The 22,942-nt window shown below is 56.0% G+C and overlaps 1 protein-coding gene across 4 annotated transcripts in view; it reads left to right on the top strand.

Moving 5' to 3' along the window:
- LRP5 (LDL receptor related protein 5) overlaps positions 1–17,006 on the top strand; it is a 114,275-nt gene extending 97,269 nt beyond the window's left edge. For 2 of the 4 annotated variants that reach the window (XM_057726537.1, XM_057726536.1), the window contains 7 exons: positions 139–264; positions 3,619–3,855; positions 5,821–5,931; positions 7,818–8,054; positions 8,338–8,477; positions 14,840–14,937; positions 16,583–17,006. In XM_057726537.1, the coding sequence (XP_057582520.1) occupies positions 139–264; positions 3,619–3,855; positions 5,821–5,931; positions 7,818–8,054; positions 8,338–8,477; positions 14,840–14,937; positions 16,583–16,844 (1,211 nt within the window). In that variant the 3' untranslated portion in view covers positions 16,845–17,006. Of the gene's footprint in view, positions 1–138; positions 265–3,618; positions 3,856–5,820; positions 5,932–7,817; positions 8,055–8,337; positions 8,478–9,960; positions 10,180–14,839; positions 14,938–16,582 lie in introns of those variants that run through there. The other 2 variants (XM_057726535.1, XM_057726538.1) reach the window with 2 other exon arrangements.
- Positions 17,007–22,942: the final 5,936 nt, after the last annotated feature.

Here is a 22,942-nt window from a genome sequence, read left to right on the forward strand (position 1 = left end):
AGTGGGAGGATATCCTATACTCCTACAGGAGTGCCAGTTCTTGTAAGTTCTTGCCCAGCCCTCATCCCCTCTATCTTCTAGGCTGAAGTCCTGAGGTAGGAGGCAGAACCTGACCCCCTCCCTCTTTTCTCTCCACAGCAGCCCACCCTTGTGCCCGGGACAATGGCGGCTGTTCCCACATCTGCATTGCCAAGGGTGATGGGACGCCACGGTGCTCATGCCCAGTCCACCTCGTGCTCCTGCAGAACCTGTTGACTTGTGGTGGTAGGTGTGACCTCAGCACTTGCTGTTGGGATACTGAACAGGGACCTGATTCTCTGCCTGCCAGGTTGCTGCCTGGCATCTTTTTAATACATAGTCCCTGTGGCATCCAATCTCCAAAGCAGATTGTCCGTTTAATTGTCTTCTTTTCTAATATAGGCATTTCAGGGCTGTGAATTTTCCTCTAAGCACGGCTTTTGCTGCATCTCACAAATTTTGATAACTTGTATTTTCATTTTCAGTGAGTTCAAATATTTAAAAATTTTTCTTCAGACAGTTCTTTGGCCCATGCGTTATTTAGAAGTGTGTTGTATAATTTCCAAATAGTTGGGAGTTTTCCAGCCAACTCTCTGTTACTGATTCCTAGTTTAATTCCATTGTGGTTTGAGCACATACTTTTATGATTTCTATCTTTTTAACTTTGTTCAAGTATGTTTTATGCCCCAGCATGTGGTCTACTTTGGTGAATAGTCCATGTGAGCTTGAAAAGATGTGTCATCTGATGTTGTTGGGTAGAGTGCTCTATAAATGTTAGTTAGATCCAGTTGATCAATAGTGCTGTTCTGCTGACTGCTTGTGCTGTCAGTTACTGATGGAGCTGTTGAAGTCTCCAATAGTGGATTTGTCTAATTTTTCAGTAGTTCTGTCTTTTCCCTTCCTTCTACCCTTGATCCTCTTTTTCCCTAAGGCTGTATGGGGTGTGGTCAAGAACATAAGCTTTAGTGTCAGACAGACCTGGGTTCAAATCCCAGCTTTGCCACTTACTAGCAGAGTGACCCTGGGTTGGTCACTTGCCTCTCTGAGCCTCCACTTCCTTCTCTGTGAAATAGAGAAGCTGAGAGCAGTTACCAGATGGGGTTGTTATTAAGTGACAGGGTACTTTGTGTGGTCCCTGACAGGTGGCATATGGGAATGCCAGCTGCTATTAGTTGTGAGGATATGGCAGTAGTAATAAAAAGAGATAACTGTCATTGTCACCATGATGAAATCCAGTCCCCAGGGCTTCCTCTCCTCTTCCACAGGTCCCCCAGGTGACCTTGGATGTGTTGTTTCTGTGTTCCTCTCTTCTCCCCTGCTCCTCTGAGCTTCTGGGGGCCAGTCTTCACCCTGTCCCTTTTCTTCTCGTCCTCACCCCCTCGACTCCCACGCTGTGTCCCACACACAGCAGACGCTCAGCACATCTTGGGAAGTAGGACCACGGGCCTGTCCTGTGGAGCTTTCTCCTGCCCCACCTCACACTGTGAACCCCAGAGAGTCTGGCCAAGAACAGAGGGGACGTTTCATAACTTTCTCCTGATGAGGGCCACCTTGACCCTCCTGAGCTTCCTGGTGGCTTTTTTCTGAGTTGTGGCCCCAGGGCCCACAAGAGTTTGTGGCCCGAGTGGCTGTGCAGGTCCCACAGACGTCCAGGCTGCCCTGAAGGAGACGGGGCCAGGGAGAGAGCTGCACACAGCACTCAGCTCTCCCTTGGAGCCCAGCCCTGGGCCTCCGCACACAGGAAGACACTCCCCTGTGTCACTGCCCCTGGCAGACTTGAGGTTGCCAGGCCCTTCCTCACTGCCCAAGAGGCCTGTGTTTACTCTGTCCCTGTCTCCATTCTTCCCTGGTCTCTTCTCTGGGGGCTCACAAAAGGTCTGCTGAGGTTCCCAGGAGGTGCCGTGGACCCACTGCCAGTGCTGTGCACGCGCATTACCGAACCAGGCATGCGCGCACGCGCACGTACTCTAGCTCACACGTGCGTGTGCGTGCTTTTCTTGCTGTCTCCGTTACTCCTGTGAGGAGCCTGTGATGGAGGGTGGCTGCTTCTGTTTTAGGGGCAAGGAAATGGAGGCTCTGGGAGGTCGGGGCTTCCTCAGGTTGCACAGATGCTGAGGAGAGCCTGGGTTTAAGCCCAGGTCTGTGCGACCTCCACCCTGTCCGGTCCTTGCTCTCCAGCCGCTGCTGCCAGGATGGGGGGGAGGGGGGTTTCCCTGCGGGAAGTCAGAGCCTGCCCCACATGGACCCTCTTCTTCCTGGCTGGACTATGGGGGGACGGGCATTTGAAACAACGGTCAAAGGCACAGGGCCTCTGGGGGCTGGAGTTCGGGAGTGGGGCGTGGGTTGCTGTCCACACACAGCTTTTTGTGGCCAGCGTCCCTGTGTTCTTTGTCCGTGGCTCAGTTGCGCACATCCTGCTTTGTCCCTGGCTGTCCTCTGAGGCCCAGTCCCGTGGGAACAGCGGCCTCGTGTCATTTTTGCTCACATCCCCTCCCCCCCTCACATCCCCATTCAGCCCAGCGTGGACCGTGCTTATGAGGGGGCGGAGCACATGGGTTCCAAACGTTGAAAGGATGAGTACGTCATGGAAGTCAGTACTTTTGTGAAACTGATATCTTTTTTTTTTTCTTTTGGCTGTGCTCTGTGGCTTGCATATCTTAGTTCCCTGACCAGAGACTGAACCCAGGCCATGGCAGGGAAAGTGCCAAGCCCTAGCCACTGGACCACCAGAGAACTCCCGATACCTTTTTCCTTAATCAGATTTCAAAGGTATTGAGGACTGTACTTAAACATTAAAACGAAGTTTGGGCCAATTTCCAGACCTCAGTTTTCTGTGATTTTCCAGACAGAGGAGGGGAGAGAGATGTCGGAGTGCCTGGGAAATGGGGGCAGCCTGGGGCTGAGGGGCTCCTCCTGCACCTCTCTGCCCTGGCATCTGTGCCCATCTGCGTCCCAGCCTCCAGGACAATGCCACTCACTGAGCGCTGCTGAGCGCTACTGCGTGCCTGGTCCACACTTGGTCTGTACTGGGAAGGCTGACCCTGAGGGGAGAGTGACTTGTCACAGCCACATGGCAGGAGGTGACCCCAGAGCTCCTGTCCTTCACCCTCCCAGCTCACCACCCTCCCACGACTCCCTTCACCAGCGAGCCTTTGAACCCTCCTCACTCCCCCTGCTCCCCCTGTGGTATCCTCACTGCCTGCCTTTCCGCAGCCCACCCCGCCACAAGGTGCCTGGTCCTCCACCAGCACCCCCTCCCCGTGCCTGTGGGCTCGCTGGCCACCCACAGAGTTCTTGCCCCCCTGCCCCAAATGTGTAACAGGTGAGGGTGCTGACCACCTGGTGTCTAACCCTCCCACTTCTGGTGGGGGTGCAGGGGACACTCCCGTGTAGCCAGGCTGTGCGAACAGACCCTATGCGGTGGCTTGGCATCAAACACGGGAGGCTGGAGGTGGGACAGCAAACAGGACGCAGGGCAGTGGAGACCGTGTGGGTACAGCACCTGTGAACTGAGCGTGTCCCCCGCTTTGAAACCCAGGGGTGTTTTGCCCCGTTTTTGCCCAGCCGGGCGGCCTGTGATGGTCTTGTTCTCCTCCCCAGAGCCTCCCACGTGCTCCCCCGACCAGTTCGCGTGCGCTACTGGGGAGATCGACTGCATCCCTGGGGCCTGGCGCTGCGACGGCTTCCCCGAGTGTGATGACCAGAGCGACGAGGAGGGCTGCCCGGTGTGCTCGGCCGCCCAGTTCCCCTGTGCGCGGGGCCAGTGCGTGGACCTGCGGCTGCGCTGTGATGGCGAGGCCGACTGCCAGGACCGCTCGGACGAGGCTGATTGCGATGGTGAGGCCCCGCCCCTCCCGGTATGGCCCCGCCTCTCCCTCCAGGGAGCGCTGCAATTCCACCAGCCGCTGGTCCTGTCCTCCTGGAGCTTGGGCTCCATGTGGTCACACATGAGTAGGGTCACTGTAAAGCCTTTTTCTGGAGTGAAATTGCCAAGGCTGCTCTGCTTGGGAGGGAGAAATGTCAGGCCCTCTGAGGGCTCCTGCCATATGCCCCACCAAGCAGTTTGGCTTGAAGAAAGACCGTGGGAGTCTATCTTGCCTTCCCTCATTCAGTCAGGAATTTTACAGAAACCCAAGACAAATCCAGTCGTGAGCTGGATTTCCATGGTTTACAGCCTGGTTAATCCTCATCCCAGAAGGCAGTGCTGTCCTCACCAAGCAGTCTGTGGGATAAGGCTTACATCTGGGTGGTTTCTAGCATCTGACTGAACCAGGAATTACAGAGCGTTTTGCTTAGTCAACCTGGGTCCACTCTGACCATCAGGATCTTCCTTTAGACTATGACAGTGAAACAAATCTGTGTGCTCCCTCTGAGTCTTTCTTTTATAAAATGTGCTCAGTTGGTTCCTGCCACACACCCTCAGCACCATGGCCACTTGACTGCCACTGAGCTGTTAATGGTTCATTCTGGCTGCCACCCCCACAGCCACGGGGTCCTGTTCTTGGATAACTCAGATGTTATCTGTCCACCATCCATTCATGATGATGGAGCATTTTGCAGAAGGTGAAGGCCTGGGGGTCATTCCCTCAGATGTTTCTATAAAGCTGCAGTCAAAGGCTTTCCAGCTCACAGCCCCTTTGAATTCGATGAAGACTGTAGACCAGGGAGTAGCACACTGTGGCCTGAAGCCCACATCCAGACCACCACCTCTTTTGGTAAATGAAGTTTTATTAGGACACAGCCAGCCTCATTCATTTACATTTTGCCTGCGTCAGGTCTTGCACTAAACAACAGAGTCGAGTAGTTACAATGGAGACCTATCTGGCTCTTTACAGGGGAGTTCGCTGAGTCCTGCCTTACACCCTTGGCCCCAGCACAGTGTTGTGGACACGATCTCAGCAGGTGGCAAGAGTCCTGGTTAGGAACTGTCCCCTCCCTCCTCTCTCTGTGAATGTTTCCCCTAGTGAAAGAGACGTCAGGAGGACAGCAGGCCCTAGTGCAGGCTCTGGGCTCCACCCTGTGTCTCGGTTACCAGCAGATCTGCCCACTCATCGCAGGGGCGGGGTTCCTTGTCTCTAATGTCCAGAGTGGGGCGCCTGGGGCAGGGTGGGTGGGGAGCTTAGACAGCAAGTACTGGGGACAGGTGATGGCAGAACCCCGGGCAGATGCCTCCCTTGTGGGGCTGTAGCCCTTTCCAGTTCAGCAGGGAGGCAGAGGCAGCAGTCAGTACCCAGCCTTCCTCCTCCTCCTTCTCCTCCAAAAGGCTGTGAGCCACCCCGGTTGCTGGCGTGGCCTGCCTCTGCCTTCCCAGTTGAGTTCTGCTCCCCCTTCCTGATCCCCAGAACTCTGCTGGTGCATCCCCTGTTCCCTGCCCCGCCCATTCTAGGAGCCCGGCTCCTTGTGGGCAGTCCTCTAGTTGGTCTCACCTTCCTTGTAACCTGGGAGAGGCTGAGCGCAGGGGCCGTGGTAGTTCTGGTACTTTGCGGGCCTGATGCGTGCTAGGAACCTGGAGAATGAACACCTCCTGGGGTCATCAACGTTTCTTCCCTGCCAGCCTGCCCCCAGCATTGCATGGGCCTCGGAACAGGGGTCATTGAGGGGAGGGTGAAGACTGGCTTTGCCGTGACCACGCCCCAACCCAGTCGTAGAAAGGGTCCATTTGTCGGCTCTGTATTTGGAACCCAGACCTCTGTTGTTGGGTCTGGGTGGCGGGGCAGGGATCACCGGTGGTGGTCATCTGCTCAGTGCCCCTGGCTGAGTCACACCCTCCAGCCTCTCTGAACGCAAGGCCCCTCCTTGCAGCCGTCTGCCTGCCGAACCAGTTCCGATGCGCCAGTGGCCAGTGCGTCCTCATCAGGCAGCAGTGCGATTCCTTTCCTGACTGCGTGGACGGCTCCGACGAGCTCATGTGCGGTGAGCTGGCTTCCCGCAGAGGGTGGGGTTGGGGGGTCGCCCTGTGCTGGGGTTCTGTCCCAGGACAGTGGGGTCTAGAGGGAGGAAACGGCGGGGACTGAGGAGGCTGGGAGGTCAGGAGGATTTGGCCTTGGTAGGCAGTCAGGGAAGCCTTCCTGGAGATGGAGGCAGCTGTGAGGAGAGGGAGGGGGGGACCAAGGACGTTTCAGCTGGGACAGAGGTACAGAGGCAAAGGCATGGGGGCTGGGCGGGGGTCGGGGGTGGGGGGTGGCTGAGTGTGCCGGGCCAGGCCTGAGTGTAAGGCGGCATGCTTCTGCCCAGAGCCCTCACTCAGCAACATCTGTCAGGCAGGAGCACCCTGACAGAATAGGCGGTGGGTCCATTGCCTGGCAGCCTGATGTCTGGCTGAGGAGGAGCAGTGTGTGTATGCCTACACACACACACACACACACACACACACACACACACACACACACACACACACACACACACACACACACACACACACACACACACACACACACACACGTGCGTGCGCGCGCGCACTGCATGCCCCTTGAGTGACATAGCCTGTGTAGCCAAGGATACAGGAGCCAGAGGATGTGAAACCAGGGCAGTCAGAGAAGTCTTCTGGAGGCAGTGGCTTTTGAAAGGCTGTCTGATTCAGACAGGAACAGAGCTGGATTCCCAGGAGGTGGGAACGTGTCTGTGTGTCTGGGGATACGGCCACTTTATTCACTGCACAGGGACTGGGGCTGAGAGCTCTGACTCCAGGATAGAGATGTCTTGTGAATGAGGAAGAAGGAGGGGTCCCCCAGGGACTCACTGAGTGCTCTTCTGCCTCTGCATCCGCCCGGGTCAGGCCCTCCGCTACCAGCTCAAGAGCGTGGTGTGGGGCCGGAGGGCAGCACTGGGAGCTCTGGGGATCTGAGCCCTGCTCCTCTGCTGCGCAGGTGTCCGGCCTGACAGTGTCTGTCTTCCGCCTCCCATGTGACGGTGGCCCCCGTCGTTGGGGGTGATATTTACGCATGGTCGGGCCTGGTTGCCGGAACCAGCACCTTTCCTCCCTCTCCTTGGGTTTTGGTCAGCTGGAGGGGACGTAGTTGATTGCCCTGAGATCCGTTCCGCCAACCTGATGGGAAAGGGGGTGTCCTTTGTCAAGGCTGAGTCTAGAGCCTAGACGTGCCACCCATGCCGCAGGTAGCTTCGATAGCGGAGCGAGCCCCAGGAGCGCCCCGGCCCGGGACCCCTGGCTGCACCTTTGCGGCCCTGAGCTGGCTCCTGGCTTTTGGGGTTTGACTGGGCCCCCGAGTCCAGGCCCTTCACACACTCTACTTCTCACGGTCTCCCTGCTCAGGGCCTTCAGGATTCCTGGCCTCTGTGGCAGGCGGGCGTGAGGGGCTCAGCCAGCCCTGTGGGTGGAGGCCCCGGCCGTGGGTGCGTGGGTCAACCCTGCCCCTCCCCATGGTCCTGCCTCCCTGCCCCCGGCCCCCGCCTACGGCCTGGCGCTCAGGCTCCAGGGGCTTCTGGCTCAGCTGTACTAGGGTCGTGGACACGGGAGGGCTCAGTGCGCATGCTTCCAGCCGAGACGCTCCCGGTTGGGGGCAGGAATGGGAGGATGCTTTGGAGGAGTAGCTGGTGAGGGGCTGGGGGCAGTGGTAGAGCTTAGTCAAGCCCAGGAAGGGGAGGAGGGCACTGCGGGTCGCCCTGGGGGGGGCCAGCCCTCTGGTGGTGCTGCGCCAGCTCCAGCCCTGCAGCGGCTCCATGGGTGGGTGCCGGGCTGCGGCAGGAGCAGGCCCTCCAGGGCACACAGCGCCTGCCGCCCGCAGGAGGCCCGCTCCGTCCGGGTTGACGCCCACCGTCTGCTCCTGCCCGTCCTCTGGCAGAGATCACCAGGCTGCCCTCGGACGACGGCCCGGCCCACAGCAGCGCCATCGGGCCGGTCATCGGTATCATCCTCTCGCTCTTCATCGTGGGCGGGGTCTACTTCGTGTGCCAGCGCGTGGTGTGTCAGCGCTACGCCGGGGCCAGCGGGCCCTTCCCGCATGAGTACGTCAGCGGGACCCCCCACGTGCCCCTCAACTTCATCGCCCCGGGCGGCTCCCAGCACGGTCCCTTCACAGGTGAGGAGTCTGAGCCGTGAGGGCCCCGGGTGGAGGCGGGGAGGGGAGTCCAGGTGGGATGTGGGGCGAGTGGATCAGGGATGCTCCTTGGACGTGACCTGAGATAGTCTCGTGGGGTGTGTCCTGAGTTGTCTGCGGGGGACGGCTGGGCGGGGACACATCTCACGTAGGGCTTCCTCACCTGGACCTGGGTCTCCCGGGCAGCGGGGCTGGGGCGAGGGCGCCGTGTCCATAAGGCGCCCCGGCCCCTAACTGGCCTTGTCCCCCCCCCCACCCCCTGCAGGCATTTCATGCAGCAAGTCCATGATGAGCTCCGTGAGCCTGATGGGGGGCCGGGCCGGGGTGCCCCTCTACGACCGGAACCACGTCACTGGGGCCTCGTCCAGCAGCTCATCCAGCACCAAGGCCACGCTGTACCCACCGGTGAGTGGGGGCGAGAGGAGGCCTGGCTGGCTCGGGGTCCCCCCCACCAGTGGCCAGCTGGGGGGCACGTCCTGTGACCTCAGGATTTCTAAAATTACTACCTCTTCCACCGTTTAGAATGGTGGGGCGTGTTCACTCTCCTCCCTGTCCTGACTTCAGTTTTTCTCTTCAACGACATCATTTTCTGTTTAGAAAACAGTACTCCCTGTTCACTGTGGGTAATTTGGAAGCCACTTTAAAATCAAAAAATGGAGGTCTCACCCGTAATCCCACCTCCCAGAGCTGCTGTCGGGCGTTTTCGTGTCTGGGTGGCCGTCTCTGTTCCACGGGCCCGCCCCGTCGGCAGGGCCTGTCTGGATAGACGTGAGCTTCCTCTCAGCGTCCCTTCCAGAAACACCCTATTTTCCGGTTCCAGGCCTTGCTGGTTCCCAGAAAATAGCCGGATTGTTTTTCTTTTTCTTTAATAATTTTTTTTTTAAGTTTATTTTTAGCTGTGTTGGGTCTTTGTTGCTGAGTGCAGGCTTTCTCTAGTTGTGGCGAGTGGGGGCCACTCTTCATTGTGGAGGCTTCTCTTGTTGCGGAGCACGGGCTCTAGGCACTCAGGCTTCAGTAGTTGTGGCACACGGGCTCAATAGTTGTGGCTCACGGGCTCTAGAGTGCAGGCTCAGTAGTTGTGGCACACAGGCTTAGTTGCTCCGCGGCATGTGGGATCTTCCTCGAGCAGGGATCGAACCCGGGTCCCCTGCATTGGCAGGCGGAGTCTTAACCACTGTGCCACCTAGGAAGTCCTCACATTGTTTTTCTAAGGACAGGTACTCGTGGGGTGACTTTTGTGGGCTGAAATGCTCCCTGGAGCTTCTGGCAGCCCAAGTGCAGTGAGGGGCTGGCCCTAGCCCAAGCCACACCCTGGAACGAAATGACTACAGAGGATGAAGTGCAGAAGCCCCCTGTGTCCAAGCGCCATAGCAGGATCCCGAGGGGGACCCTCTTCTCGAGGCTGGCTGGAAAAGACCCCCGTTTCCAAGAGCACCGCCCCAGGGTAACTGGGGCGAGCTCAATGCACAGACGTGAACCTGGGGAGACGTATTAAGTTCTGACTTTACACGATTCTGTGCTTTTTAATTCTTCAAAACCCAACTTCCTGTGACGGTGTGGTCTTCTGATGTGAAGACAGCCCTTGGAGCTTTCTCTGGGGGGGTTGCCAGTGAGCCCAACCCACCAGGGCTGGGCCTTCCTGCCCTTCTGGGTGTCCCCCACATGGGGGTGTTGCTTCTTATTGCACCTGACCCTGGCAGGGCCAAGGAGGGAGGGGCAGTGGGGGTCATTATCTCAGGTTCGCAGGGTCAGAACCAAGTCTCCTGGAGGCTCCAGGGCCCGTCTGTGTTTAGGGGCAGAGGGAGCCAGGAGTCAGGAGTCTGGAGTTTAAGAATCCTCCCCACCATTCCTCTTCTCCGTCCTGCTGCTACTGTCACCTGGCTCTCAGATGTCCCGTGTGACCAGCTAGAAGCACCGGGAACCCGTAGAAGACTCAGCTTACTCCAGGACAGCCCCCTGGACCCCTCCACCCCATGCAGACACCAGGCCGCTTGGGAAACTGGTTTCTCCATCTGCAGCCTCTGCTGGGAGCTGGGGGATCTTATCTGGCAACAAGAGATGGCACTGACCACCAGCAAATTTTTTCAACAGCTTTATTGCCATGTAATTCACCTACCATGCAATCCACCAACTTAAAGTGTAGAATTCAGTGGTTCTTATTATATTCACAGAGTTGTGCAATCATCACCATGGTTAAATTTAAACCATTTCATCATCCCCAAAAGAAACCCTGCGTGGAGCCAGCTATTTAAAAATTAACTACATTAGTTTGAATGGTACGGGATTCCAAGGGCACAGTGAAAAGAGGGCCCAGCCCACACCCCGACCAGGAACTCAACCCTCCCCTGGAGGCACATCCTGTGCTGAGTTTATTGTGTGTCCTCCCAGAGGAAATCTGTACACAGCGAGTATACAAGAGTGTGAACTTTATTTTCCCAGCAAAAAGAGTAATTTTTTTTCTTTTTACTTTTGGAGATAATTGTAGATGTATATGCAGTTGTAAGAAGTAATACAAAGAGGTCCCATCTCGCTTTCCCCAATTTTCCCCAGTCTTACATAACTATCCTTGTCTTAGCCCGTTCGTGCTGCTCTAACAAGAATACCATAGACTGAGCGGCTTAAACCACACACATTTATTTCTCACAGTTTTGGAGGCTGGGAAATTCAAGATCAAGGTTCTGGCAGGTTTGGTGTCTGTTGAGGGCCTGGTCCCTGGTTCATAGTGGCTGTCTTCCCCCCCCCCCCCCCCCCATCTCATTTATTTATTTATTTAGACTGCGCTCCGAGGCTTGTGGGATCTTGGTTCCCTGATCAGGGATTGAACCCGGGCCATGGCAGTGAAAGCCTGGAATCCTAATCACCAGGCCACCAGGGAACTCCCTGTAGTGGCCATCTTATCTGCATCTGGTGGAAGGGGTAGGGGAGCTCTCTGAGGTCGCTTTTTTATTTTTTTAATATTTATTTTATTTTTTCTTTATTTTAAAAAAATATTTGTTTATTTTTATTTGGTTGCGCCAGGTCTTAGTTGCAGTGGGTGAACTCTTAGTTGCAGCAAACATGTGGGATCTAGTTCCCCGACCAGGGATCCAACCGGGCTCCCCTGCGTTGGGAGCTCAGAGTCTTTGCCACTGAGCCACCAGGGAAGTCCCTGGAGTTGCTGTTTTAAGGGCACTGATTCCACTCATGAGGCCCCACCCTTGTGACTTAATCACGTCCCTGAAGCCCCACCTCCTAATACCATCATTGTTGGGGATTATGTTTCAACATGAGTTTGGGAGGACACAAACATTCAATCTGTAGCACTAACACAGTATCCTAATCGGGACATTGATACGATTCCCTTTGACTTTATTCAGAGCTCACTGATTTTATATATGCACTTTTTTTTTTAAGACTTTTTTTTTTAAGCAATTTTAGATTCACAGCAAAATTGGGAGGAGGATAGGGAGATTTCCCAAATCCCCCTTCTTCCCCTTTTATCAATATCCCCCACCAGAGTGGGAACACACGTAATAGTCCTTGAACCTACACGTCACCGCCACGGAGAGTCCATGGTTTACATCTGAGTTGTCTCGGTGGTGTGTAATTCTGTGGGTTTGGACCAGCGTGTAATGACATGTATCCACCATTATAGTCTCGTACAGAGTCGTTTCATATATACTTTCTTAAAACCCGCATGATGGCGTCTGAAGGGAATGACAGCTCCTCTCTGTGCCTTGCTTTTTTCTGCTAAGAATCATTGAAAGCTGACCTTTACCCAGCACTTCGGAGGAATACACCCCAAGTCCAGAAGGGGGTGCTGTCAGCACCCTATTTTGCAAATAAGGAGCCCAAGGATCTGAGTGGTGACTACCCCCTCCCGGGGGTCATTCTGTCAGAGCTGACCACTCCCTTACCCTGTCTCTCCTGTACCCTGAAGTTGGTTTTGCTTCTCAGGCAGAGCTGTCCCCCTCTTGGTGACTGGATGGTGCCCTTTGTGGGGGGCAGGGGGCCGGCTGAGCCACACCAGTGGGTGTCCAGTCACTCCCAGGGTCTTGTTACCCCAACAGCAATGCCGGGAACTCCTGCGGTTTCCTCATTTCCCCTCCCGGGAGGGGGGACAGCAGGAAGATGCCCCGCAGCTAAGGCTGGGCAGTGGTCCTCTTGACCTTTCTTGCCAAGGGGCCCTCATGAGGGGACAGTCCGTCTTCCCGCCATCAGAGGGCCACACCAGCGTGACCGTTCCCCTCACACACACTCTCCTCAGGTCCCATTCAGGGTGAAAATGGTATGGTGGTATAATTTAAATTTATATTTCTCTTATTATATATGATGTCAAATATCTTTCTGTATATTTGATAACCTTTGTAATTTTATTTTCTCAGAAGGGTACATTTATGTCCTTTTTCTCTTGGGTTGTTGGTATTTTTTTTATTCATTTGTAAGGGTTCTTCATATAGAGATAGAGATATATGAAGAAAATGAGCCTGGGATATGGGTTGAAAATATTTTTCCTAGCTTTTTTCTTTTGCTTTGGTTTATGTTGTGTTTTGGCATTTATACAATGAAATTATCCATCTTTTCTGGGAGTTTGGGGGGTTTTTGGTCATGCCCAGAAAGGCTTTCCCTCCTCATACAAAAAGTTTCTTTCCACGTTTTCTTTCTTAATGTTCTCAAGGTTTTGTTTATATTTAAAACTTCGAGTCTCCTGGAATGTAATTAGATGTACTGAGTGAGGCTGGAGCCATCCGACTTTATTTCTGTGCTGATGGCTACCAGGTGGTCTTTAGGGACTTCCCTGGTGGTCCAGTGGTTAAGAATCTGAGCTTCCACTGCAGGGGGCACAGGTTCGATCCCTGGTTCGGGAACTAAGATCCCACATGCCAAGGGGCGTGGCTTAAAAAAAAAAAAAGACAGCCTTTATTAGTCGAGGTCCAATCAGGAGACAGAAACCACATGGTGATTTAAACAGAGACAGTTCAATATAGAAAATTATTGTCAGGGATTAAAATTGCAGGGAATTGGCCAGGTAAAGGGTATTCTTTAGAACAGGGGTCCCCAATCCCCCCCACCCCGGCCACACAGCAGAAGGTGAGCGGTGGGCCACTAGCAAAGCTTCATCTGCCGCTCCCCATCGCTCCCCATCACTCCCATTACTGCCTGACCCATCCCCACCCCACCCCACCCCCATCTGTGGAAAAATTTTCTTCCACGAATCCAGCCTCTGGTGCAAGAAAGCTTGGGGACCGCTGCTTTAGAACACAGGAAGAGCATCTGAGAGGGAGTGACCGGGGAACAGCCTCCAGCCCCCACGCACCAGATGACCGACAAGTCGCTGAGGTGCTGCACCAGCAGAACTTGCTAGAAATCTGCCCACTGCAGTATTGGGAAGACTTCTTCCTTGACCTTGACCTCATGTCCCCAGCACCCTGGGGGAAGTAGCACTGACAGCAGCAGGGGAGCAGATTTGGGCAGGATCCCAGAGCTCGCCTTGGAGGCAGAAGTAAAGAGAAGTCAGGTCCAGTCAAGTTCACGGGCAGATGCAGAAATAGGACCCCACAGGCCTGAGGTGCAGGGGGTGGGGCTGGGGGAGGCCCTTTCTGCTGGGCTTCCCTGCCTTGTTTCTGCTCCCCTTTCTGAACACCACCCTCTTCCCCGCAGTACTGTGCCTTCCCAACTATGGGATCAAACCCTGAGGAATCCCCAGGCTGGCTCTTTGGACTGAAGAGGACTCTTCCCCGCCCAGAATAAGGAGAGGGACCCGTGCCGGTTCCTGAAGGGCAGGGAAAGGCCTGGGCACTTCTTGCAGGTTTCTCACCAAGTGTCAGGACAGCCTCAGGAAGCAGGTCTTCTTAGCCCCATTTTAGGGATGAGGATACTGAGGCCTCAGGAGGCAAAGTCCCTCCGCAGGGAGCATCTGGGAGGTGATATAACAGGACTCAACCCACATCTGCGGCGGGGGGAAAGGCCGTGCCCCTTCCACCGCCCCAGGGACCTGGGGGAATTCAGTCCTTTAGGGCACGCGGTCAAGTCCTGTTTCCAGGTCTGGCTATGCCCCCTGCAGGGACAGCTCAGAGGAGGTGGGGCGGCGTGGGTGCAGGCAGCGATGGTTGCTGGGGAAGGGGCAGACCTGGTGGATGTCTGGGCCCCGGGTCCCTCTGTCACTCTTGTGGGACCGTTGTGTCCTCCCTGGCTCTGGAGGGCGAATTCACAGGGAAGAGTTGTGTTTCTCATCACAGTTTGGGGGCAGGATAGTCCCTTGAGAAAGGGGCACCCTTTTGTGATTTGCTGAGAGGGTGGGCAGCAGGCTGTGGCCCCTCCCTCCGCGTGGCGGTGCCTGCGCTCAGGGTTCCCGCTGGGCCACAGGTCCCCTGAGTGTTAGGAATAAGGAGTGACCTATAGGGATTAGACCCTGCACCACCTGGGAGCAGATGGGGAAGTAAAAGGCCAAAGAAGGGATTTGGCAGTAAAGTCCCAGAGGAACCTCGAGAGGCACTCAGTGGCGTGGTGACACGCCCAGGTCTGCAGGGACACCTCCCTGCTGGTGGCACGGTGCAGACTGGGCTGCGGCCGGGGTCCTGAGCGTGCAGCTGAGCTCCCGGGCCTGGGGTCACTGCTGATGAGCGGGCGGGGCCCTGGTGGCCACCCCGCTCTCCCCCTCAGCGCGCCCACCCTCGGGCCACAGCTGCCGCTTCCCCTCCCCAGACCAGGAGGGGTCCTGGGAGGAGGGACAGCGGGCGGGGACCGCCGGCTCCGGGTCACGTGTGACGTTGCTTGGCTCCCCACAGATCCTGAACCCGCCGCCGTCCCCCGCCACGGACCCCTCTTTATACAACGTGGACATGTTCTACTCTTCCAACATTCCTGCCACCGCCAGGCCCTACAGGTATGGAGCCCCCCGTGGTACTGGGCCTGGTGCCCACTTCCTGGGGGAGAAAGCGGAGAGGGGTCAGAAACCACCTGGAGCCCAGGGTGGGAGCCCTGGGGGTGTTTCATAAGCCGGGCCACACAATGACCTTGAATGACGCCGCCAGGGGTCTCCACCGCAGCCAGCCCCGCTCCCTGGAGGGCTCTGCCCTGTGACCGCGCTTGAGTCCAGCGCTGGGACCCCGGCGGGGCCACCTCCCCTAGGTACCTCGGTGCCGGGAAGCATCGAATCCACATGCCCGGGAGAGCAGGCGAGCCCAGCCCTTGATGGGGCGATCCTCCCTCCTTACCCAATGCGAGGGCCCAGGAAACCCCCAGGCCTGCTCAGCCGCGACCCCGCACCCCCAGCTGTCCCTATCGGGGTCGCACGCCCTCCTCCCTGGTGGGGTGGGGCCCCTGGAGAGCGTTGAGGAGAAACTGGATCCGGGTTTGCTGGCCTGTGTCCAGGGTGCGTCAGAGCTGGGGTGGGCGAGGTGAACCTGCTGACCTTCAACCTGGTGGTCTCAGCCAACAGGGCCCACCCACCAGGGGCGCTGGGTCCCCTATCCCCGATGGGGCAGGTGGAGGGTGGCCCCCGCCAGGCTTGCCCTGTGGGTAGAGAGCGGAGCCTTGGGGGTGGCGGAGGCCCCTGGTCCTCGTGGCGCCGCGGACCCTCCGAGCGCGGCGCCGCCTGCCACCTGGTGGCCGTTTGGGGAACTCCAGGGCCTGGCGGGGAGCCGGCAGCCCTGCAGATGGGAGGAGGCCAGCACTTTACTGGGTCCGTGCCCTGTTCAAGAACCTGCAGTGGCTCCCCAGTGCCTCATTGTCACAGTCTGTCCCCAGAGCTGTCCCATCCACACCAGCCAGGCCAGGCCCCTCAGCCTCCAGTCGGCCGCGTGCTTTGCTTGTTCTGTCCTGATTTCGGTCCCACCTCCAATACCTCTGCCCTCCCCACTGTCTGTGGGGGTCACTGCTGGCTCCCAGGGCTCCACGAGGTGCATCTTCCTGCTGCGCCTTTCTCAGCGCAGGCGTCCCTCGCTGGCCCTGGTGCTGGCTCCACCTTCCTGCACCCCGGTGACCCCACTGTGATTACCCACTTTGGACTCGGGCCAAAGGGCGATGTCGTCGTGGGGGACGGTCGGGAGACGTCTCCGGGATCCAGATGGGACCCTCCCAGGCCAGTGGGTCTCCAGTATTTACAGTAATGATAGAAGGGGAATGGTCGTTAACCACTTTCTGGTGTCAGACACTGTTTCTAGCAGGTTCCATGAAGAATCTCACTGTAATCCTCACAAGCCCCTTTTGAAATGGATACTGTTTCATCCTCCCCATTTTGTCAATGAGAAACTGAAGCTCAGAGAGGTTAAGTGAGTTGCCCCAGGTCAGCCCGGTAGGCTCTGGAGGCCTCGTTCCCCATAAAGGCGACCTTGGCCTGGGGCCGCAGTCCTTGCCAGGACCTGGGCTTGGCAGCCTGCAGGGTAGGTGCAGGTGCACCCACTTTAGAGGTGGCACTGTTGAGGCTCAGAGAGGCCACATAGCCGGGGGGGCCTCAGTGCCCGAGGGCTGGACTTGCACGTGGGCCACTCTGAACCCAGCTCCCCTTGCCCTTTCTCTGTCCCCTCCAGGCCCTACATCATCCGTGGCATGGCGCCCCCAACGACGCCCTGCAGCACAGACGTGTGTGACAGTGACTACAGTGCCAGCCGCTGGAAGGCCAGCAAGTACTACCTGGATTTGAACTCAGACTCAGACCCTTACCCGCCTCCGCCCACACCCCACAGCCAGTACCTGTCGGCGGAGGACAGCTGCCCGCCGTCGCCCGCCACGGAGAGGAGCTATTTCCACCTCTTCCCACCCCCTCCCTCCCCCTGCACGGACTCGTCCTGACCTCGGCCGGGCCACCCCCGGCCTCTCTCTGCCCCTGTAAATAGTTTTAAATATGAACAAAGAAAAAATTATATTTTATGATTTAAAAAATAAATATAGTTGGGATTTAAAAAAAAAAACATGAGAAATGTGAACGGTGATGGGGTGGGAAGGGCGGGGAAAACTTTGTACAATGGAGAAAATATTTATAAACCTAATTTTTTAAAATATCATTGCCATTCTTTCGTGCTGTGTGTGTTGGAGCTGAGTGTCCCCGCGGCATGAACGCCGACCTCTGGCCCTCCCCAGACAGTCGTCGTGCGCTTGTCCTCGTGGGCACGGGCGTCTCACCATCAGGCTCCCACAGGGCGGGGTGCAACCTCTGGGCAGAGGCCTGCGGGCGGGTCAGCTGGATGCCTGACTCACACATGACTCCACACTGGATTTCATGCTCTGCAGTCGCTGTCCTGAAATTCTAAACAGTTCTGAAGACTGAGGCCCTGCATTTTCATTTTGCACTGGGCTCTGCACATCATATACCTGGGTCTTGGGCTAATCCCTGGCTGGTCCCTCCTACCGTCTGACCTGTGCGGTGTCGGCCCAGGGCTGCTGCCGCCCACCAAGGCAGTACTGGGGGTGGACTTCCCTGGTGGTCCAGTGGTTAAGACTTCGCCTTACACTGTGGGGGGCACAGGTTCAATCCCTGGTTGGGGAGCTAAGATCCCACATGACTCACAGCCAACATCCAAAACATAAAACAAGCAATATTGTAACACATTCAATAGAGACTTTAAAAAAATGGTCCACATCAAAAAAAAAAAAAATCTTAAAAAAAAAGATAGTGCTGGGGGGGACATTGCCCTGGCAGTCCAGGGGTTAGGACTCGGCGCTTTCACTGCCAAGGGCCTGGGTTCAGTCCGTGGCCAGGGAACTAAGATCCCACAAGCTGCACGGTGTGGCCAAAAAAAAAAAAAAGACAGTTCTGGGGGTCCTGCCATCTGTGTTGACCCCAGTGGAAGGTGCTGCCAGGCCACACTTGCCCCAGGTTGGAGAGGGAGCCCCCAGCCCTCCTGCTCTCCCCGGTCCCCACCGTGTCCGTATCTGCAGATGGGCTTTGGAGAGCCTGGTCCTCACAGAGGTGGTCTGTTTACGCTGCCTGAGGCCTGCCCTGTGCCCACCCGGGTGGTACTGGAGGAGACATGGGTCAGGCCTGGCCCCTGCCCTGGGGGGCCCCACGTCTGTGGAAGTAACGGTGTGTCGTGAGGAGGCTGGGCTGTTCTGAGGCCAGGCAGGAAGAACCACACAGGAAAACGCAATAGCCAGGAAGGGCCTGACCCCACCGGAATGTCGGAGGGAGGTCGGGGAGAATCGGGTGTGGTGCTGCCGCTGCGTCCTCCACCCGAGAATCAAAACACAAAGATCCGGAAGAGATGCCTCCCCACGGGACCCTGAGGTGGCACCCTTGACCCCTGAGGCCGGGGGTGCAGAGGTGACAGCCGAGGGAGGGGAGTGGTGGGATGAGGACGGCGGTGGCCCCAAGCGCTCCAAGACTGTTGGGCCAAGGGACACAGCTCTGAACGGGGACCTGGTTTCCTGTGTCAGACCTTTGAGGAGTAGCCTCCCCTGACCTGATTGCCCCAGAATTTCCCCGAGGTCGCGGCTCCGCGTTGGCAGCAAGGGAAACAGGCAGGCTTGCTGGTGCCACCACTGCCGGGACCTCTAGAGAGCAGAGGCTGGGGACAGGGGTGACCTGCCATCGGTGCAAAACAAGTGACCACGGGTGGCCCGTCCTGAGTGCTGACCCGGGGCTGTTTGTGCCACCTGGTTGGGATCTACGCTCAAGGCCCCTTTGTGGACTGCAGGGGGCGGACCTGCCTCTGCCTGAAGAGCTTCATCTCGTATCCTTTTCATCCAGCTGTGCATCTGTCAGGGAAGGGTGTGGTCACCCGCCCCCCGGACTACTGGAAGGCTTCCGTGAGATCAGCCTTACTCAGTCGGGGCCTGGCAAGTAGCAGGTCCTCGGTAAGCGGGAGAGGTGACATACTTGACCAAGGTCACAGTGCTAAGGACCAGCAGAGCTAGAGTGCACCTGGCCCCCGGGCCCAAGGCGGGGTCTCCTGCCCACTAAGCTGCCTGCGGAGGCCCAGGGCTCAGAGCACTTGGGCCCCAAGCCCTGAGATGCCCATGAGGGCACCAGTCTCAATGCGGGCAGCCAGTGGGGCAGCGGGGGGGCGGGGGTCGTGGCTGCATCATGGGGGAGACCCCCTCTGACTCTCCTGCCCTGCCAGCCATCCAGTGGGCTTGGGCGGCCAGGGATCTGGCAGGGGAGTAGGGGAGCGGCTGGGCTGCTGCCCCCTGGCGGCCTGCGTGCGCTGGGAGGAGGGTCGAACCACTCTCTGAGGTCCTCCCTCTCCTTCTTCTGCAGGCCTGATAGAGCCATTGCATGGCCATGGTGCCAGAGCGCCCATGCCACTGGACCCCTTCCTGCCATGCGGTCAGCTAGGGAGAGCGGGCTTAACCCACTGGCCTCCTACTATGTGTAAATCTGTCAGCCTTCAGTAAGCAGCTACTGTGTGCAGAGCTCTGCACTTAACTCACATGCTGGGGGCCCCAGAGAGTAGTCACATGTGATCTCTCCCTTAAAGGTGCTCAAAATCCAGTAACGGAGGCAGTTTCCAAAGCTGTGCGGAAAGCATAGTGTTATATCCCGGGGCCCATACTCAGATGGGAAGACAGGGAGGGCTTCCTGGAGGAGGTGATGTCTAAATCTGTGTCTCAAGTGTGGGGGTGACGTTAACAGGCTTATTTCACTTAAACTTCACAACAGCCCGGCGAGGTGAACGGTATCCCCAATTTGTAGTCAAGAAAACCAAGGCTCAGGGAAAAAGACGTAAAGCCAGAATTTTTTACATTCATTTGTTCAATCCTTTCTTTATCCAATACACAGTACCAACGGACTACTGGGTGCTGCTCAATGTGGCCAAAAGGGCTTCTACTTTCCCTTTAAACCCTCTCACCTCTGCGGTGACACTCACTACTCCCCAAGCCTCTGCCATCCCTTACTGAGCCCTGTGGGGTCTCCCTCCTGTAATAGGCTTCCTCCCCAGCAACCCCATCGGAGGGGATCCATTCAGCTCCACCTGCCTCCGACCCCAGGACAAGTGTGGGGGCTCTGGACCCATAGGTCTACAGCTGCCCTGGGCAGCTGAACAAAATCCATGTGCCCAGATGTTGGGCACATCCACTGTCAGGCAGGATGCAGGGGAATCAGGATGAGGGCAGTGTAGAAGGTTCTGTCCCTAAGAAGCCTGGATGGTTGCGAAGTTGGGTGGGCTTGGATCCCACTTGGCCCCTGCAGAGCTCCTTCTCGAGAGCCACTCAGCTGGCGCTTCCAGCGCTGGGACCCCCTTGTTGGGCCACACCCCCAGATGATGGAGCTGGAGTGCCACCAAGGAACCCCGTTGCTGGCTCCTCCCCTCGAGGTCCTGTCCCAAATACCCACGTCGTTGCCGCCTCCCCTCCACCGAAAGGCCATCTTCTCTTTTCTTTCCCTGCAAGCTTGATGGTGGCCCTGACCATTAGCAACCCTTGTGGTTCCCTTTCTGTCACCAGTCCTTTGCTGGGAAGGGAAATACTCACTGCCTGCCAACCCAGACTGAATCTTGACACAGTGAAGAAAAGGAAAAGAAACAGAGGGTTAAATTTCCATGTTAAAGTAGGCCCACCCTTCATAACCCCCTGGACTTCCTTAACTAGTCCCTTCTCTCCAGCCTCAACACGTCTTAACCTGACCCAGCAACCACCTGGCACCAGCTCTGGCCCTTCCGGGGCATGTCCTCTGCCAGGGCAGCTCCACTCCAGCCCTCGGATCAGGACTGAGCCCTGGTGACACAGCACAAGGAAAGACAACAGGCGTCTTTGTCCTCAAGGCGAGCTCATTCAATTTAAAGCCTTTTCCTTATCCTGGGCTAATCTTTCCTATCTGAGTGTATGCGTGCATTAAAATGTCCTTTCTTTTATGAAATCACCATAATAGTAAACAGTATTTTTTAAAAATCATTACTTGATATAATTAACATTTGTCAGCTCTGTGACTGTTCCCCACAGTTAAGGAGTCATAGCTGGGTGATGGACATAAGTGTATTCACTAATACTTTTATCTCTACTGTTGAGTAGATGTGAAATTTTTCATATAATTTTTTAAAAAGTCTAGATGGGTTGAAAATTGAAATATTAACAATTAAATCACAAAGGGATTGGGGGAAAAAGAGGGAGGTGGCAATTTGAGAAATCCAGAAGTTTTAGGATGGTGAGGCCAATACAGAGCATTTGAAGGCACTCTCCTCCTTAAAGCCTGTCAATGGCTCCCCATGGTCCTTAGGAGATAGGCTGAATTCAGATGCCTCCTCCTCCAGGAAGTTCTCCCTGACTTCAACCCTACTGGTTAGGCTAGGAGCTCCATCATAATTGGAGGCTTTGGGTGCCCACTTATGTTGGGCAAGATACTGCATTCCTTCTTTTTTTTTTCTTTTTAATATTTACTTATTTGGCTGTGGCACGTGGGATCTTCCTTGTGTGTGTGGGATCTTTAACTGCAGCATGCAGGATCTTTTAGTTGTGGCATGCGGGCTCTTAGTTGTGGCATACAGGATCTAGTTCCCTGCATTGGGAGCATGGAGCCTTAACCAGTGGACCACCAGGGAAGCCCTTGCATTATTTCATTTAATTATAGTGCACATGGCTCTGTGACCCACCTGAGTCTGGGATGCAAGAGCCTGAAACAGGTACCGGCAAGTCCTCTGATGATGAATGAGTAAAGGGATGCATGGATTAGTGGGTGGCTGGGTCACCTCCTCCCCTGGAGGGCAGGTGCCAGCTCTGGCTGTCCCTCCTGCCCACACACTCAGAGCTGTCCCTCTGAGGTACCAACCCCTGTCATCAACAACACTGACTTGTGCCAGAGGACCGGACAGGCAAGAGAGAGACCAGACTGAACAGGACGAAGGCTTTCTGCTGGATTACTTGGAAAGGAAAGGCAGGAGATAGGTAGGCTTAAGACTTCCTCACCAGACAGAAGATAACCATTGGAAGAACAAGGCGGTCCCAGCTGCAGGGACGGGTCACACCAAGGAGTGCTGTCAGAGCATCTGGTCAATCGGAAAGACCAGGAGGTCTTTAAAAAGATTTTTTAATGAAATTAACAATTATTTACTGAGCATCTACTGTGTGCTAAGTACTAGGTACCGGGGTTCAGCAGTGAATAAAACAAAAACGAACTCATGAAGTGCTGAGACCAGCTCGGCGACTCGAGGTAAGTGACGGGTGCCGCAAGCTTGAAGAAAACACAGACACAGACTGAAGAGAAAGATGGGACCGGGGGACTCAAGACCTCTAGGATCAAGAGCCTTGCTGATTCATCCCAAGTGGCTTTTATTGAGTTCTTGGCTAACACTCCCAGGTTAATCCCATAAACAATCAAAGGCCTCACATGACTGGGGCAATGATCTTTGTTTGCCTCCTGGGGCCGAGTTGAGCAGGTGTGGATTTGAGCTGGGCGTGGAGAGCAAAACAGCCCTGGGGGCAGGAGACCTCTCTCAGATATTAGGGGTCTGTGCCCCACCCCTGTTGGCCCCTCTGCGACTGTGCCTGTCTTAGGTTGTTCCTCCCCTGAGGAATCTTACCCGTCTTTGGCTAACCAGCCATCCTCCAGGGCCAACCAGGGTGATATGAGGAAAGGGGCTGCGCCGCCAGAGAGGGCCAACCCTCTGCCTATGCCCCCATAGTCTCCACGCCCCGCATCCTCAGCTCCTCCACTGCTCAAGCAGGACATTCTAAATCCCATCGCTCGGCCCACATACTTTAACATTTTCAAGGTTTCAGAAAGACTCCTGAATGTCTTCCCACAATGAAGCTTTTAGTCTGATGGATCTAGAAACAGAATGTTGAGTTTTCAGTCCTGATCAAGAGCACAGGGTTCATCTCATATTTAATGTTATTGAAAGCATCACCTCGTATAGAGTGCTTTTACTGTCCCGGGGTTCCCTGCAGCCTCTCCCGTGCTCCTGGGTCCAGTTGCTAGGGACTGCTCTTCTGGTCCTATGCTACTCCTATATCACATC

This window comes from Hippopotamus amphibius, chromosome 3 (assembly GCF_030028045.1).
Source record: "Hippopotamus amphibius kiboko isolate mHipAmp2 chromosome 3, mHipAmp2.hap2, whole genome shotgun sequence".
Lineage (NCBI taxonomy): Eukaryota > Metazoa > Chordata > Mammalia > Artiodactyla > Hippopotamidae > Hippopotamus > Hippopotamus amphibius.